This window comes from Dromiciops gliroides, chromosome 4 (assembly GCF_019393635.1).
Source record: "Dromiciops gliroides isolate mDroGli1 chromosome 4, mDroGli1.pri, whole genome shotgun sequence".
In the NCBI taxonomy this organism is placed as follows: domain Eukaryota; kingdom Metazoa; phylum Chordata; class Mammalia; order Microbiotheria; family Microbiotheriidae; genus Dromiciops; species Dromiciops gliroides.
This window is the reverse complement of record NC_057864.1, coordinates 201,361,191-201,378,882: the sequence shown is the minus strand read 5'-3', so window position 1 is coordinate 201,378,882 and position 17,692 is coordinate 201,361,191. Positions and strand designations below refer to the sequence as shown.

General features: G+C 41.8%; 1 protein-coding gene across 1 annotated transcript in view; it reads right to left on the bottom strand.

Annotated features, from left to right (window-relative positions):
- The window catches only part of SDK2 (sidekick cell adhesion molecule 2), a 462,515-nt gene that overhangs the window by 190,038 nt on the left and 254,785 nt on the right, over window positions 1–17,692 (bottom strand). Inside the window, exon 3 of the mRNA XM_043963496.1 lies at window positions 14,397–14,503. Coding sequence (XP_043819431.1) covers window positions 14,397–14,503 — 107 coding nt within the window. The remainder of the gene's footprint in view (window positions 1–14,396; window positions 14,504–17,692) is intronic.

Sequence of the window (17,692 nt, the reverse complement as noted above, 5' to 3'; positions counted from 1 at the left end):
GACTTCTTCCAGGCCTCATATTTTACCCTTTAATTAACAAGCATTTATCACACACCTGCTGAGGGGCCAGGCATTGTACTAAATGAAACAATACCTACTTACAAGGAGCATACATTTTTTTTTTTTTTTTAGTGAGGCAATTGGGGTTAAGTGACTTGCCCAGAGTCACACAGCTAGTAAGTGTTAAGTGTCTGAGGCTGGATTTGAACTCAGGTACTCCTGACTCCAGGGCCGGTGCTCTATCCACTGCGCCACCTAGCTGCCCCCAGGAGCATACGATTTAATGATGGAGACAAGGGTGTCAGTATAAACAGTATAAATACAAAGTCCTTAAATACAAGGTACTCTGGGAGGGGAATTTGAGGGGGACCAGGAAGGGCTTCAAGACGTTGGTGCTTGAGCGGCATCTTAAAGGAAGACAGGGGATCTATAGAGCAGAAAGTAGGAAGGAGAACCTTCCAGGTATGAGGAGCAGCCAGTGCAAGGGTAGAGATAGGAGATGGAGGGCAGTGTGTGAGGAACAGAGAGAAGGCCAGTTTGGGCTGTATCCTGGAGTGCGGGATGGGGAATCATATCCAGCAAGGCTGGGAAGCTATGTTGGAGAAAGGTTAGAGGGATTTTTAAAGCCAGAGAGAGGAGTTTATTTTTGATTCTAGAGGCAAGAGGAAGGAATAGAGTTTACTGAGTAGGGAGTGACATGGTTAGATCTGAAATTATGGTAAATAAATAAAGAGCTTTAAATGCCCCCAAATCACTAAAAATTAGCCTTAAGCAATATCACTGGAACATAACGAGAGGCTGGGACGGATTATCTTCCATCCATGGCTGCTGTTAGCTGAGGCCCTGGGCTAATTGAGTGTATCAAACGAGAGCCTGTAATGAACTGAGAGACAAGGGAGGAGTGGAGAATGGGACCAGACCTCCTCGCTGCCTCCCAGCTCTGGGAACAGGTTTCCAATCCCTTCTCGATCCTACCACCTCACTTACCATCATCACCAGAAGAAGCAGACCACTCAGAAATATTCATTAGCTTGTTAGAGCTTTCTCAGCTCCTGGAATGAGCTTCCTGCGGACTCCCTAATTCCCCAGGCTTTTCAACTAAAGAGGCTGCAAAGAGCTCTTTCCACTTTGAGATTTCACTGAGAGGGTTGCTGCAAGCTCTTTCATTAGGGGGAATGACAACTTCTGGAGAAAGAGAACTTCTAAAGTATAAAACAGCTGAAGGATTGGGGGCCCAAGTGTCAACAACTGGGGTTTGAGGAGCTGCTGCCGCTGGTGGAGGAGAGGTTAATGCTGCGGCTTTCCAGGGTTATATGTTGTCTGTCCTTGTAGGGGGAGAAGCCTGCAGTCCTCTCTCCTCTGGCTCTTTTTTCCTCTCTAAGGCCTCCCTGGTCATTCCTCTTTAATAGCTGGCCAGTTTAACATGATGGTGGCCTGGTGCACTTTCTTTTTTTCTTTTTTTTTGGTTTTTGGGTGAGGCAATTGGGGTTAAGTGACTTGCCCAGGGTCACACAGCCAGTAATTGTCAAGTGTCTGAGGCCGGATTTGAACTCAGGTCCTCCTGACTCCAGGGCTGGTGCTCCACCCACTGCACCACCTAGCTGCCCCAAGAAATTGGCATCTTGGTGTGCTTTCTACCCATCTTGGTGATAACTGAATCCAGAAACTTCCTGGAGGCTGGACTGCATCTGGCCACTTGGTTTTGAGAAATGGGAAAAAAGAGAGAGGGAAATCCTTAACACCTTTCTCTGGGGGAAAAGTAGGAAAGTTGGAAGGGGGTATTCTAGACATCTAAGTGGCACAGTGGAGATGGTGTTAGACTTGGAGTTAGGGAGACCTAAGTTCAAATCTTGCCTTGGGTACTTGCTCGTTATGTGACCCTGGGTGAATTATTTAATCTCTCTCAGCCTCAGTTTCCTCATCTGTAAAGTGGGGATAATAATAGGACTGACCTACCAGTGTTATTGTGAGGGTTAAAATTGAGATAATAATAGGTCTCAAAGGGCTAAATAAATGTTAACTGCTGCTATGGTGACAAAGGGCAAAGGGGGAGGGAAACAAACATGTGTCTACCATAGCTATGGGCCTACTATGTACTAGGCACTGTGCTAAATGCTTTACAATTCTTATCCCATTTGATCCTCACAACAGTCATGGGAAATAGGTGCTGAATAGAATCCTATTGTGATTTTTTAACTTTTTTTTTTTTTGGTGAGGCAATTGGGGTTAAGTGACTTGCCCAGAGTCACATAGCTAGTGTCAAGTGTCTGAAGTCAAATTTGAACTCAGGTCCTCCTGAATCCAGGGCCAGTGCTCTATCCACTGCGCCACCTCGCTGCCCCAATCCTATTGTTTTGAATAGAATCTCTATCAGATTCTCTAAAGGCAGCCATGGTTGGAATGAGCCAAGTTCTATATCACATCACTGTTTGTTTTTCTCTTTACAAGAGGAAAATTGACCTCCCCATAATTTGTCAGTGTTGCCGAACAGTCATACTTTTTCCTCTTGGATCATGTCTCAAACCCAAAGATAGCCAAGAATCCCTGAACTCGGCTCAGAGTTTGGGGTTTTCCCCATAAACTCCCCTGCCTCCTGGGTTCAGACCTCCCTGACCTAAGCTGACAGTAGTTTAGATCTAGGATGGAGGAGAGGTCCAGAAATAATTTACCCTGCATTGTTAAAAAAAAAAAAAAAGGATTTCATATTGGGGAGAGGTCAAGGTATTAGGAAAAATAGATCATATTATAATAATTGTATATCATTATACATTACACATACATTATGATAATTACTTTGTATTATACATTATATTCTTGTTCCAGGTCCCTGCTTTTCACTTCCATCTCTCTCAACCCCAAACTGAGAACTTCTCGAGGGCAGAGACCATGTCTGTTTCAATTTTTGTATGTTGTACCTAGCCGATGCCAGATCCAAATGTGCCCTTTAGCAAAAGTTGTATGATGTGATTAAAAGGTAATAGTTCTGTTCAAGTCACAGCATGACCTTGGTCCTGTGACTTGTTGGAATATCAGGAGTAGTCTTCTCTAAAAATGGAGTATGGCATTAGCCCGAGGGATAACATGTACCTTTTGCAGTTTTCCCAGAAAGGTGGGAATGGATTGTAGACTGGTAGGAAGTAGCAGAGATTTCAGATGAGTGGTTGGACACCTGCCCAGTGGCCTGATATCCTGTAGTGGATGACACCCTGCTGGTCAAGCAAGATGAACTAGAGACTCAAAGAGGCAAATTTCTTACCACAGACATCACTGAATCCCTGAGACTGAAAGGGATGAGGTCTGTGACAGAATCTCAAAAGTTTAGACTGCTTCCCCCCCACCTCTCAGATGTTGTCATAGATGCTTGGTGGGATGGAAGAGTGTTTACCCGGGGGGATTGCAGGTGCAGAGTACACTGTCCCTTAAAGTTTCTTTTCACATGGTGTAGTTAGTAATGAGAAGAGATTTTTGTATAGAAAAAGATTTATATTAACTGTCAGTGGATGTAATACATTGCTGCTGTTATAGAACATTTTGATAACTGAAAGGAGTAGAAAGAAGACTTTGTTTTAATACATACTGCTAAAATACAGTGTCTCAAAAGACGATACAATTTTTTTTTTGTTTTTGTTTTTTTTGAGGGGCAATTGGGGTTAAGTGACTTGCCCTGGGTCACACAGCTAGTAAGTGTTAAGTGTCTGAGGCCGAATTTGAACTCAGGTACTCCTGAATCCAGGGCCGGTGCTCTATCCACTGCGCCATCTAGCTGCCCCGACAATACAATTTTAAGCTAACCTTAAAACTGCACTATAACTATGAGTCTGAAGAAACAACTTTCCAGATAGGATTTAAGCAATTTTGGACAGAAAATGAACTATGCTATAAATACAAAAACTCAAATCACCTTATGAATCATGTGGAATGATACCTTGTTTGTGTGGGAAGTTTGTTGTTTTAAAGAGGCAGAGGGAGTACTTTTATTTATAAAAGATTGGATAAATCTGAGTGTAAAGGATCACTGTTTCAAGGACACTAAGGAAGGTGTCGGACAGTGTTGGAGATTTAGAGTTTCATGGGATTATGGTGCCTAAGCTATTTGCTCTAAAGAGGACAAAACTTTAGGGGGGGGGAGGAATCATACAGACATTTGAGCACTAAGGTATGATTAATAAAGGAAAGGGGAAATTTGTGGAAGTGTTACTTTTTAAGCGAGAGACAAGTCACTGAGAGTCAAGAAATTCTCATTTAAGTCACTGAAGATATAGAAACCCAAGGGAAGAGCCTTATCTAGGAACCTGAGAAGAATTAAAGATATGACAGGGGGTGGGAGGCTGAAAAACTGCTCTATTAGAGCTGTGGCAGCTACATGTAGAAAATACTACAATTAAGTGATTCCAGATTGGTGGTAGAGAATTAATTCATTGCATTAGTTTCAGTAACCCTGGTCTTTCAATGCCTTGTAGAGATGGTACTTGTTGCTTCCTGTTGCCATCTCTGGTTTGAGGAGGAAAATCAGAAGAGGGTTTTGTAGCTGTTTTGAATCCAAAGGATGCATGTATCAAAGTGATTTTTGAGTTTTGTTCTGATTGGACAAAGCAGCTTTTGGGTGAGTTAGTTTGATGAGCTTTGCTGTTCTTTGGAAAATGTTACTCAGGTTAAGAAGTAACAATTTCTAAACTATCTGAGGTGATTCACTGGATGGAATTTTAGAAGTGGAGTCTGGAAGACTAAAGTTCAAATCCAGCCTCAGACACTTGCTTAGTAGTTGTGTGTGACCCTGGGTGAGTTCATTTAATCTCTGCCTGCCTCACTTTCCTCACCTGTAAAATGGAGATAATATGGCACCTATCTCCCAAGGTTGTTATGAGGATATGACATATTTATAAAGTGCTTTGCAAACTTTAAAGGGCTACATAAATGCTAGCTATATATTAGCAAACAAATTTAAAGAACTATTTTAAATTTTAAAAAGCTTGTAAATGGGGCAGCTTGGTGGCACAGTGGATAGAGTACCGGCCCTGGATTCAGGAGGACCTGAGTCCAAATCCGGCCTCAGACACTTGACACTTACTAGCTGTGTGACCCTGGGCAAGTCACTTAACCCTCACTGCCCCACAAAAATAAACAAATAAATAAATACACAAACAAATAAATATGTAAGTAAGTAAATAAATAAATAAATAAAAAGCTTTTAAATGCTATGACTGAATAAGAGATGAGGACCTGTTCCATTGGACAGCAGAGGACCAAGAGACAAACAGCAGGCAGAGAAACAGCTTCATATAGTACAGATGTTCCTGAATGTACCAATGACATTTTTTCTGTAGTCCAGAGTTGTGAGTATACTAAGCACATAGGTTTCTCGCTCTCATTTGTTTCACTGCCAAGTTCCTATAAGTGTGTTCCCACTCTTTCTCATAGATATTAAGTGTACTGGTGGGAGATTGTGACCTAGGTTTATATGTGGATTGTGTTATATTTAATGATTTATACATCTGTTTTAGTATAAAAGAATTTATAATGTTATTTTTACCTAATTATTAAATAAATGGTTGTTTAAAAAATTTTTAATTTAAAATAAATGATTTGAAGGTGTCTTTATTGTGAGTGGCTGGGTGTGTAAATATCAGGTACTTTGTGTTACATTACAAGTGGCTGGTTGTTTGGATAGGAAGCAAATCAATGGTGGCTTGAAAACTACATTAGTGATAAGTGAGAGTATATTTTCCCTCAATAGGACTTTGAGAGAGTTTGAGTTTAACCCTGTGGTTGAGGTATTTCCCTTTGTATGAGGGGAGATTGGAGTGAGAAAAGCCAGTCTAGGAAATAGCATATTCTGATTTTGATAATTTGTTACATTAGTGGGTGGCTAGTTCACATCATGACACTGATGATCATTCCATTGTCATTACACATGCATTAGCCAAAGTTTCTGACCTTGAAGGGACTTCCTTTAGGAAGAAGCCACATAATTATACAGAGGAAAAGGTTCAATTCTATGCTTCTCCTGCCAATCCTAGCTGGGAGCTTTAGATCGGTATATGGCAGTCTTGCTGCTAAAAGCAGGGAAGAGAAGCTATTAGACTGGGAATGGAAGTTAGATGCTAATCAGATACAAGTAAGAGCTAAGAGTAGCTAATCATGGACAAACTGGGACTAAGCAGAGGAGTAAACAGCAAATTGTGCCAAAACAGTAGTCACATAGTGAAACACAGTCCATTCTCTTTTTTTCTCCCCATTCTTCATTGGAGTGCTGCCTGAGGAAACTATCACTTCCCTTAACATCTCCAATCACATTTTTCCTCTATTTTTCCACTCTGGTTTTTGGGAAGGAGGGATGGAGTAGGGAAAGAAGAACTTCAACCCAATGTCTGCAATTTATATTGTAGACTGCTGATCTTTGTTTTAATGTGTATCTTTTAAAAAGATGCTATTTGATACTGATATTAAAGTATGTGGTCATTCATAATGATTTTTGTCTTGAGTCTATAAGGGCTCTGTTCAAGATTGAGAGTAGTGTATAAAAAATAAAGATATATTTGACCCAGTTTAGACTAGGGTGAATGCAAGCCAATTAGAGAGTATAGGTGTTTTGAGCATAACTAGACCCTGTAGACTGCTTTTGAACCTGGAGAAAAACTTTACAAGGAAATGAGCCTGTAAGCAGAAAGGTTTGTAGGTTAACAAAGCTGTGTTCAAGTGGCTCTTTTTGCAATGCTGCTGGCACCTATCATTAGTTGGCATTAGATGATTCTCTACATCCACACTGTCCCCCAATCCCCATGTGGATTCCTTCCCCTATTGAAATTATAATATGTTCTGGATGGGATACAATACAAAAAAGAAGATGCTAAGTAAAAAGGTGACAGAATAACACTGTATATTAAGGAGATGTGAAGAAATCCCAGAACTAGGAAAGAGAGCTTTTGGGTGAAGTTCATCAGGGTAGAGATATAGAGGATACTATCATTGAGATTTATTACACACAAGGGGCAGCTAGATGGTGCAGTGGATAGAGCACTGCCCTGGAGTCAGGAGGACCTGAGTTCAAATTCAACCTCAGCCACTTAACACTTACTAGCTGTGTGACCCTGGGCAAGGCACTTAACCCCAATTGCCTCACAAAAAAAAAAAAGAAAAGAAAAAAGAGATTTATTACACACTATGTAGATAAAAAGAGGAGATAGAGGAAGACTTCAGGAAATAGAACATATATTGTCATGAAGGCATAAAATTGAAGTGTTGGAGGCTTCAGTTATCAGTATATTCAGCATATTTGCTGGAGTTCTTTTTCTATTCAAAACAGAGTACCTAATACATTTTTAACTTGCTGTAATCATAACTTCAACCTCTGAAAGATGAAGGAATAAACAAAGGGAACTTTTGTTTTGGACTTGATTCTTTCCAACAAAAGTAATAGCTAGCATTTATAAATTATTTTAAGGGTTGCAAAGTGCTTTACAAAATTATCTTCACAGCAGCCCTGGGAGGTAGGTGCTATTTTTATTACCATGTTACAGACAAGGTAACTGAGGTTATCTGACATTCTTAAGAACACATAGAGCTAGTATGCATCCGAGGCTGTATTTGAACTCAGGTCTTCCCGACTCCCTGTTTAGCCTTCTTAACTCTGCCACCTTACTTTGCACCTGGAGTGGAAATGATGGTAACCTGGAGAGAGAAGGGGAGAAATGATTATTCTAATTTAGAGTCTGTGATAGAGGAAAGCTGGGAGTAGTATGAGATACATTTCATATTTTGGATAAGAGATACGTAGGATCTCATGATATTAAATTCTAGCAGCAAAGTCATCCCAGGAAGAATGAGAAACTCTCAGTAATGAAATTCTCAAGAAAAAATAATTCTGATGGGGCAGAAAATGAAGGATTGTCTAAAGAAATCAATGTGGATACTCAGGGAACTCACCAACCAATTTAAAGTTTTAAAACACATATTCAGAAAATAAAAATTAGATCAGGTTGTGAAAGGTGTGTGCAAAACTGTGGTCCTGTAAGAATAGTGTCAGGGATGTTCAAACTTAGAATGAACTTAGGCCAATGAGAAAAGCTAAAAGAAGGTTTTTTTAACTTTTATTTTTTTGAAAGTAAAAGAATAGGAGGCAGCTAGGTGGTGCAGTGTATAAAGCACTGGCTCAGGATTCAGGAGGACCTGAGTTCAAATCCAGCCTCAGACACTTGACATTTACTAGCTGTGTGACCTTAGGCAAAGTCACTTAACCCTCATTGCCCCAGAAAAAAGAAAATAAAAGAATAACACTTCAATCTGCATTCAGAGTTCATCAGGTCTTTCTCTAGAGGTGGATGACATTTTTCACCATGAGTTCTTTGGGGTTGTCTTGGGTCATTGTATTAATTAGAGTAACTAAGTCTTTCACTGTTGATCATTGTTGCAAAATTGCTGTTGCTGTGTACAATGATCTCCTGGTTCTGCTCATTTCACTCTGCATCAGTTCATATAGGTCTTCCCAGGAAAAATAATATTTGTTTTTAAAAAACTACATTGCAAGTCCCCCTTCACCCCTTTAGCTATATTACGGAAAGGACTAAAGAAGGACACGAATACTTTTCAGAATGGACAGGATAATGATTTCTGATGTCATCTGACTCTTCTGTAGTTTTGTTTTCTTTGGCAAGGAGAATGATATTTGGATTGGAAATGACAGAACAAATTGGTTTAATAAAATGATACCCACTATCTCTTACTACAGGGATAGAGTAGGAGAGCACTTAGCTGTCATTGATGAGTTCAAGTCACCAAGGCCAGATAGACTGTGTTTTTGAGTCCTGAAAGAGCTGGTGAGCCTGCCACTGTTGATAATCTTTGAAAGATTATGGAGAATGGGAATAAGGGGATTGGAGAAGGGCAAAGGAAGGAAAGAAGGAAACACCAAAGGAAGGAAGAGACTAGAGCCTTCTAACTAGAAGTCAGTGCTAAACTTAGATCCCTAGCAACTGTCTAGACTGTGTCAGGAAAGGAACAGTTAGTAAATGTTTGGAAGATGAAATGGTGATCTCAAAGCACAAAATGAACTACTCACATATAGACCCAGACAAACAAATAGCCACCCACCAATGTAACACAATAAATTACAAAGTGTATTAACATGTATTACTCTCTGGGTTAGCTTACTCACTCCAACCTGCCCTCACACTAGCAGGTCTAGGTACCCAGAGAAAGATCACCACTATATGCTTACACTCAAACTCTCTTAGGGTACTAGGGAATAAAGCTAATGAAAGGAAATACATGCTTCCTACTCACTGCTCTAGCCCTTGAGCTCCCACCAATACACTCTGCATTCCTACATTAAGAACAGACTAACCTTACTCCTTTTTTGATGGGGTTACCAGATCAATACATCACGGGGAAATGGTGTACATATAATCTACTTGGATTTTAGAAAAAAGCAAAGTCTCTCATGCTGTTTCTGTGGAAAATGTATAGAAATGTGGGCTAGACTATAGTATTTGATATTCAGAATTGGATAAATGGTCAGACCCAAAGAGTGGTCATTTATGGTTCAATGTTAACTTAGAGAAAGTCTCCAATGGAATGCTTAAATATCTGTTCTAGGAATGAAGGAAGCATTTCCTGTGTGCCAGGCACTGTGCTAAATGCTTTACAAATATATCTTTTGATTCTCATAACAACTGTGGGAGGTGGGTGCTATTATGGTGATGCCCATTTTACAATTGAGGATACTGTGGCAGAGCATAAGTGACTTGCCCAGGGTCATACAGCTAGTAAATGCCTGAGGCTAGATTTGAAATCACATCTTTCTGACCCCAAGTCCAGCAATTTATCCACTTCACTACCTAGCTGCCATGATTTTGTGCTGTTTAATATTTTTATTAATGACTTGGATAAAGGCATAGGTAGTGTGCTTATCAAACTGGCAGATGAAACAAAACAGAGAGGGATAAGTTAAACACTGGATGACAGTTAAGAGTCAAAAAGATAACAGGCTACAACACCGAGATGCATTAATAACATGAAATTTAATAGTAGTTATGTAAAATTTGACATTTGGGTTCAAATAGTCAACTTCACAAATACAAGATGTATGACTAGATAGCAGGTAAATAAGATCTGGGACTTTTAGTTAGCTGCAAGTTCACTATTAGTCAATAACAAGCCAAAGAAGCTCATTTAATCTTAGGCTGAATTAAGAGAGGACTAATCCTGGATTAGAGAGGTGACAAGTCCCACTATGCATAGTCCTGGTCGGGCTTGATCTGAAACATGGGATTTTAGTTATGGGTACCATGTTTTGGTCAGTGAGGTGACTTAGTGGATAGAGAGCCAGGCCTGGAGTCAGGAAGACTCATTTTCCCAAGTTCAAATCTGGCCTAAGATACTTCCTAGCTGTGTTATCCTGGGCAAGTCACTTAACCCTGTTGATCTCAGTTTCCTCATCTGTAAAATGAACTGCAGAAGGAAATGGCAAACCACTCCAGCATCTTTGCCAAGAAAACCCCAAATAGGGTCACGAAGAGTTGAAAACCATTGAAAAACAACTAAACACCACCACCACCATGTTTTAGGAAGCACATCCAGGAGCAAGCTATCAGGAAGGTAAATGGAGATCACACCATATGAGGATGAAGCAAAATAAATGGGACAGACTTAGGGGGGAATAGGATAGCTCCCTTCAACTATGTTAAAGGCTGACATATAGAAGACAGTCTACCTTGGTAAACTGGAGTTTGCTCCAGTGGAGCACCCCTCAGAGAATCTAGCCTGAAGGCCTTGGTGGTACTGTTGACAACTCCTAAACCCTCACCCATAGGAGGAGGCAAAGTGGGAGGGAAGTTGCAGGCAGAAGGATGAGGTAGGCAGGGGAAACTGAACCTGGGGTAAAGGCACCTGGTTATTGGCCTGGGGATGCTTTGGGGCATGGGGATAGTCAAACTGTGGGTATGGAACCAATGGAGGAATGTTAGACTGGGAGGAATGGGGTCTGCTGTGGGGACTTCCCTTCCCATGCCAGTACCTTGGCTGTCTTTCCTTCAGTTCCCTGCTCTAGTTATGACTCTGCTTGTCAGGCCCCAAAGAGAACAACTAGGAAAAAATGAGTAGAATTTGCATATTTAGGCTCCATTTAAGGACAACCTAACAAATAGAGCCACCCAAAAGCTTAAAAGGCTACAGGATCATAGGGTCACAGATTAAGAAGTACAAGGGATCACAGAGGTCATTTGATTCTAATCCCCTTGTTCTGCAGATAAGAAAACTGAGACCCAGAAGTTTGAGAACTTGCTCAGAGCCACTCAGCTAGTAAGTGTCTGAGGGCAGTTTCTCCTTCATTTGAAGTCTTTGGTCACAGGCTGGATGACTCTTTGTTGGGTACAGTATAGAGGGAATTCTTGTTCAGGTGTGAGTTGGACAAGAGGGCTTTTAAGGTCTTTTCTATCTCAGAGATTCTGTGATTCTTCTCTTGGGAGGGACTATTTTTCCTCCAGAGATGTGTTCTTTGTCTAGGGTAACAGAAAGAAAGGGACAGAGGCTAGCTCCCTCAGCAATGATGGTAAGCAAGGGGCAGGGGATGTGGCTGCTGAATTCCCAACTGCAGCACTAAAGAAGAGCATTTCAGTTAGTATAGCTGAAATACCAGACCAAAGACTATATTTTTTTAATATTCCTCCTTGACATGGAGCAGAAAGTGCCTAGTTGAAGGACCGTTGTTCTCTTCCGGAGTCTCTTCCAGAAATAGCAAGTTCCCTGTTCCTAATTTCCTATGAGCTAAGGCTTGGAACAGACTTCCCTGACAGGCTTGGCTCAGAAGGATCTTTCCACACACATGTATACAGGCTGACACATTTATATGCATTAACTCACATTCTCTCTCCCTCCTCCCTCTCTTTTCTTTCTTTTTTATCTATACCTAATGATATATATGTGTGTGTATGTATATGTATATATGTATATGTATGTGTATGTATGTATATATGTACCTCTTCCCACTCCTTCTTTCCTTCCTCTTCCCTTCCCTTCTTTTCTTTCCTTCCTCCCCTCCCTTCTTTTTCTCCTTCCTCCCTACCTACCTCCCTTCCTTCCTTCTCCCCTCCCTTTTTTCTTCTTTTACTCCCACCCTCCCTCCTTCCTTCCTCCTCCCTTCTTTTCTTCTCTCCCTTCCTCTTTTCTTTCTTCCCTCCTTCCCTTCTTTCCTCCTCCCCTTCTTCTTTTCTTCCCTCCATCCCTCCCTCTTTCCTTCCTTCCTCTCTTTCTCTCTCCCCTCTCCTCTCTATCCTCTACCACCTTCTCTCCCCCCTTCCCCTTTTCTTCAACACTCCTCTGCCTCACTGATGGGTAAGAGTGAACCAGCTCAATGATGCTGCACAGAAGTCATTCAGGTGATGCTGACAGCCACCTGAAATCCATCATTTTAATTCTGGGCATTTCCATCTTTTGTAATAAGTTCAGGTGCCTTAGTGCTGATTTATAGTCCATTTTTATTACAGTTGTTCCCCACAATTATTCTACACTGTCTTGCTTGACTTGGGGTTTTCTTTTGTATCAGTTCCCCTTTTCCCTACTCCTTTAGAGTAGTCCACTCTTGCCCATGTTATACCAGAGGCAGATTTCTGTTGTAGAACAGTGACTCAACTTTCCCATTTCATGACCCACCCAGACACTTGTGTTAGGATTTTTATGCTTCACAAAAAGCCCTTTCATGAAGAACTCTACTCCTCCCTCCACCCCAGATTCAGCTTACAGGTGAGGGTCTATCTTGGTATAGAAAGAGACCTTCACAGAGGGAATGACAGAGGCTGGGGATAAAAGGCTGGAAAATCAAATGGAAGGCTGTCTAATTTTAGCTGCATTAGCAAATTTGTTTTGGGTACCATCGAATGACTGTTAGAAACAATGAGACTTTGGTTTCTGAGTCTCTTTTGGAGCTCTCCCATAGCATCCACCAGGAGTTTGGGAAACTGCCAATGGAAGGGAAGGGGGTCAGAGGGTCTAGAGATGGATCTAGTACATCAGAAGTCATCTGATCCAACACACTCCCTTTTACAGAAAAGGAAAATGATGCCCAAGGAAGTTAAGTGACTTACTTGCTTAAAGGCCAACCAGGTAATAAGTGGGATGACTGAGTTACTTAACTGTTGTTGTTTGCCCTTTATTCTTAGTTTATTCGTCATCATTATTATGATGTTGTCAAGTGATGCTAAGGCTAAGTATACTCTAGTAAATCTTGGATAAACTCTATACATATTAGCACACACTAACTACAGAACTTACATTTGACAATAAAGACCCGTCATTTCAAAATGAAAGGAGTACCTCCAACTTCCCAAGGCTCTATAAAGAGCTCGACTTTTATAATCAGATTCATCTGAAAAACAGCAATAAAAAAAGCCTTGGAGTTCCTGCAGGGACAATAGATCAGTGTTGTTTGTCTTTCATTCTGGAAGAGGACCAATGACATCAGGAGGGCAATGTCTTGACTTGAAGGTGAACTAGATTTCAGTGAGGCAGGGCTGTGTAAAGTCATCAGCCTCACTCTATCCTCCAGAGACATTAGAGTCCAGTGGCAAGACATAAGTCAAAACAGCTGGTAATGGCCTAGAATGCAGTGGGAGACCTTGGCCTTTTTTAAGTTGAGGTCTTTTCCAAGTCTCAGTTTGTCTGAAGCAACACCCATTCAGTGATTAAAGGATAGGTAAGAACTGAGGAAAAAGGAAAGGCAAAAATTGAGGCTATCAATACCCAAACAATGGGCAAGGGAGGATTGGGCTGGGACCTATTATTGGCCAATAAAGGCTTGAACAATGTCATCATCCTGTTAAGGAATACCTACTCCAAGAGATTAATGGCATCCATTTAAGGGTCCCCCTCCTCCCCCAGCCCCCGGTCTTCAATTAAGGTTATAGGGAATGTTATGGCATTAGCTGGGCTAGGGGATATAAAAGACAGAGATGAATTAATTTGTGTAGGAGGAAAATGAGCTTCTACTGCAGGAAGTGAGATTTAGGTTAGACAGAAAGTTTTCTTGATATTTTCAGTTTTCAAGTCTTTCTGACTTGAAGGACTACAAAACCCAAAAAGAAGAGGCCAAGTGAAGGCCCCGTCTTTCTTTCTTTTCTTTTGATTTTTTTTGTGTGTGTGTGTGTGTGGGGCAATGAGGGTTAAGTGACTTGCCCAGGGTCACACAGCTAGTAAGTGTCAAGTGTCTGAGGCTGGATTTGAACTCAGGTCCTCCTGAATCCAGGGCCAGTGTTTTATCCACAGTGCCACCTAGCTGCCCCCTGTCTTTCCTCTTTTAAGAGCTACCTTTCTGACGATCGGAGGTTGTGCTACTGGGTTTGCAGAGAGGCAGATTACTTTGAGACATCCTTCCATACCCTGGGCAAAGAGTCTCCAGTTCTACTTACAAGCCACCTGGACTTCTGTTTGCCGTTGCAGCAGGGCCCCCATCCGGTTGCGTACAATGCAGCGGTAGAACCCAGCATGGGTACGGTCTAGGCTAGTGATCATGTACCTTCAGGAGAAAAGACAAGGATAGAGTCAGATAGCTTCAGTGATTCTGTCAGATAAGCTGGGGTCCACCGATGAGGACCCCAACGGTGGGACTTCAACTCAATAAACACAATCTCTACTAAATGACTATTCTATGCAGAGGATTTAAATGCAATCAGGAAGGTACTTTGCTTTTCTCCACCCATTGCATGAGGTCTGGTTCCTCCTGAAGAGGGGACTTGGGCTGGGAGAGAAAAGACTCCCCAGTCACTGGGGTGGGACTTTCCCAAAGAGGTAGCCAGGTGGTATACTGGACTTCAAGTCAGGAAGGCCCGAGTTCAAAACCATATTCAGACACTTACTAGCTGTGTGACTTAGGCAAGTCATATAAATTGTCTGCCTCAGTCTCCTCAAAATAATTATGTTGTTTGGTCATTTTTCTGTCATGCCTGACAGACACTTCATGACCCCATTTGGGGTTTTCTTGGCAGAGATACTGGAATGGTTTGCCATTTCCTTCTCCAGCTCATTTTACAGATGAAGAAACTGAGGCAAACAGTTAAATGCCTTGCCCAAGGTCATACAGCTAGTAAGTATCTGAGGCCTGCCTGATTTGAACTCAGGAAAATGAGTCTTCCTGACTCTAGGCCTGGCACTCTATCCACTGTACCACCTAGCTATCCATATAATAATATATTACATATATGCCTATGTACATATATCATATTATATTATATACAGATAATAATAACACCTACTTCACAGAATTGTTGTAAAGGTCAAATGAGAAAAGATCTGTAAAGTAAACAATGCCTAACACACAGTAGGTGCTTATTAAATGTTCATCCCCTTTTTTCTTTCTTTTTTTTTTGGTGAGGCAATTGGGGTTAAGTGACTTGCCCAGGGTCACATAGCTAGTTAAGTGTTAAGTGTCTGAGGTCGGATTTGAACTCAGGTACTCCTAAATCCAGGGCCAGTGCTCTATCCACTGCGCCATCTAGCTGCCCCTCGTCATCCCCTTCTTTCCTTCCCCAAAGGACAATAAGTATTTGTCCAGGAGCCTACAGAATCTACCATGTACAAGGGGGAGCAGTAACACTTTGGCCTCAGGCCCTGGAAGCTCTGCTCAAGGGTCTGACATCTTAGGCATCTGTCTGGTGTGTGGGGTGGATGTTGTCCTGCGTTGCCTATCATTTATCCAGCAAAGAAATGAGTGGATGCCTTTCAGCCGCCAGACAGAGGACTGCTCAGTAAATATTAATTGATGATGTGAGATGACAAGAGGAGAAGCATTTGAATATTTCTTAAAATGCTTTGCATCCTTAGAACTGGGGCAAATCTGTGGTGGTTTTGTGTGAAAGCAGAGAGAATCTTTTGGCCAATATTTGCTGGCTTTCCTCCTTGTGACTAGTTTCAGATCAGGGAAGATCCCTTAGGAGACAGACCCTGAGAAAGCTGGCATCCCCAAAGGTGTAGCAGAGATTCCCTTAAGATCAGCAGTGGAAGAATTAGCATGTAATGGGCTCCCTTCTCTAAGAAGGGCTGTTGACTGTCATTCCAATCAGAGTAGGATAAGAGAGTTCAAACCCATCATTTTACATACGAGGAAAGTGACGCTTAGAGAGGGGGAGGGACTTAGTTAAGGTCACACAGTGAATTATAATTTGAACTTGAATCAAGTCTCTTGACTCCTGCTCCTTTTCACTGCTTCTCTCTAAGGAGAGATCCGAGCATCCAGGCCTGTTTCTTAGACCCTCTGTGGGTGAATGCTAAGGGTGTTCTTGTCCAGGCAGGAGAACAAGATTATTTGGCCGCTCTAGCACCTTATTGCTTATCTCTCCTCAGCTCCAATGCACAAAAGGGATTATCAGAAGATAGAGACAAGGTGCTTGGGTTTGTTCACACTTTCCTCTTTTCTCCTCTGTCCTTGAGCCCTTTTGTGGGGGCTGGGGACTGTCCCTTCCCCAGCTGCTTTGTCTAGGAAAGAACTTGCCAAGAGATGTATAGTTTCTTGGAGATGAGGTGCCATGGTGACTGTGTTTGGGGAACTGCTTGGTGCTGCTAACAGGATGTGGAGAGAGGGTGTGGGTGGAAATACTCTAATACTTGAAAACGAATCAAGTTCAAAAAAGTGCCAGGAACTTAGAGGATCTGTGTGGATGCTGTTGATATATGGCCCTAATGAAATTTTAATAGAAGTGTATTTGCTAGGAAGAATCAACCTCTATATTGCCAATAAGATGAAAAACTCCAAGCCCCTTACCAGGAGCCAGAAACAGTTGTAATAACTGCTTCCGTGACTTTGCTTCCTTAATTTTCTTCATTCATCCCCAACTGGAAAATGGTGGTGGTATAGGGAAATGACACCTTGACCTCCCCAGTTCCAGTTGGGAGAGGTTAAGAGTATAAGGGCTTGTTTGGCCTGGAAGGGCCATATTCTCATATTCTCATATTCTCTCTGTCTCTGTCTGTCTGTCTTTGTGTCTGTCTCTGTCTCTCTCCCCCACTTAGCATCATAGATTTGGAGTTGTAAGATACCTCAGAGACAACCTAGTCCAAAGCCCTCCTTTTAAAGATGGGAAAACTCAAGGCCAGAAACTTTAAGTAGATTTGCCTAAAGTCACACAGGTATTAAGTGTCAGAGTCAGGGTATGAATCTCTGGTTCCAGATCCAGCCCTCTTGCCATTGGGTCATACTTTCTCTCAGGCTTGCTCCTCTAGTCTCTCTCTCCCTCTGAGCCCATTTCTCTTTCCTACACGTTCCCTCTGCTTCTGAGGTCTATTTCTGGCCTGGTAGACAAGATTATTTAAAGTAACAGGTTCCACCCACCACCTCCCTCACTAAAGCAAATTCACTGGATTCAACCCAAAGTGCAATCTTCCCCTCCCCCAGCTTCCAGAGGGTGGGGGAAAAACATTTGGCCAACATGGCAGTTTACAAATATAAATTACCACATGCATGCCAAGTAATAAAAATAATAATCCTGATTATACTCAGAATGCCCCCTGCTGGGTCAAAGGGGGCACACTTAGCTCAGAACTAGGCCTGACTAAGGCTCTTCTGGCAAAGAGCCCCAGGACTATGGGAAGGAACCACCCTGGCTAGGTTGTACAGTGGCCTGGAATAAAAAAGACCTGAATTCAAATATGATCTTAGACATTTAGGTACCTGCATGACCTTGGACAAGTCACTTAAACGGTTTTCCTCAGT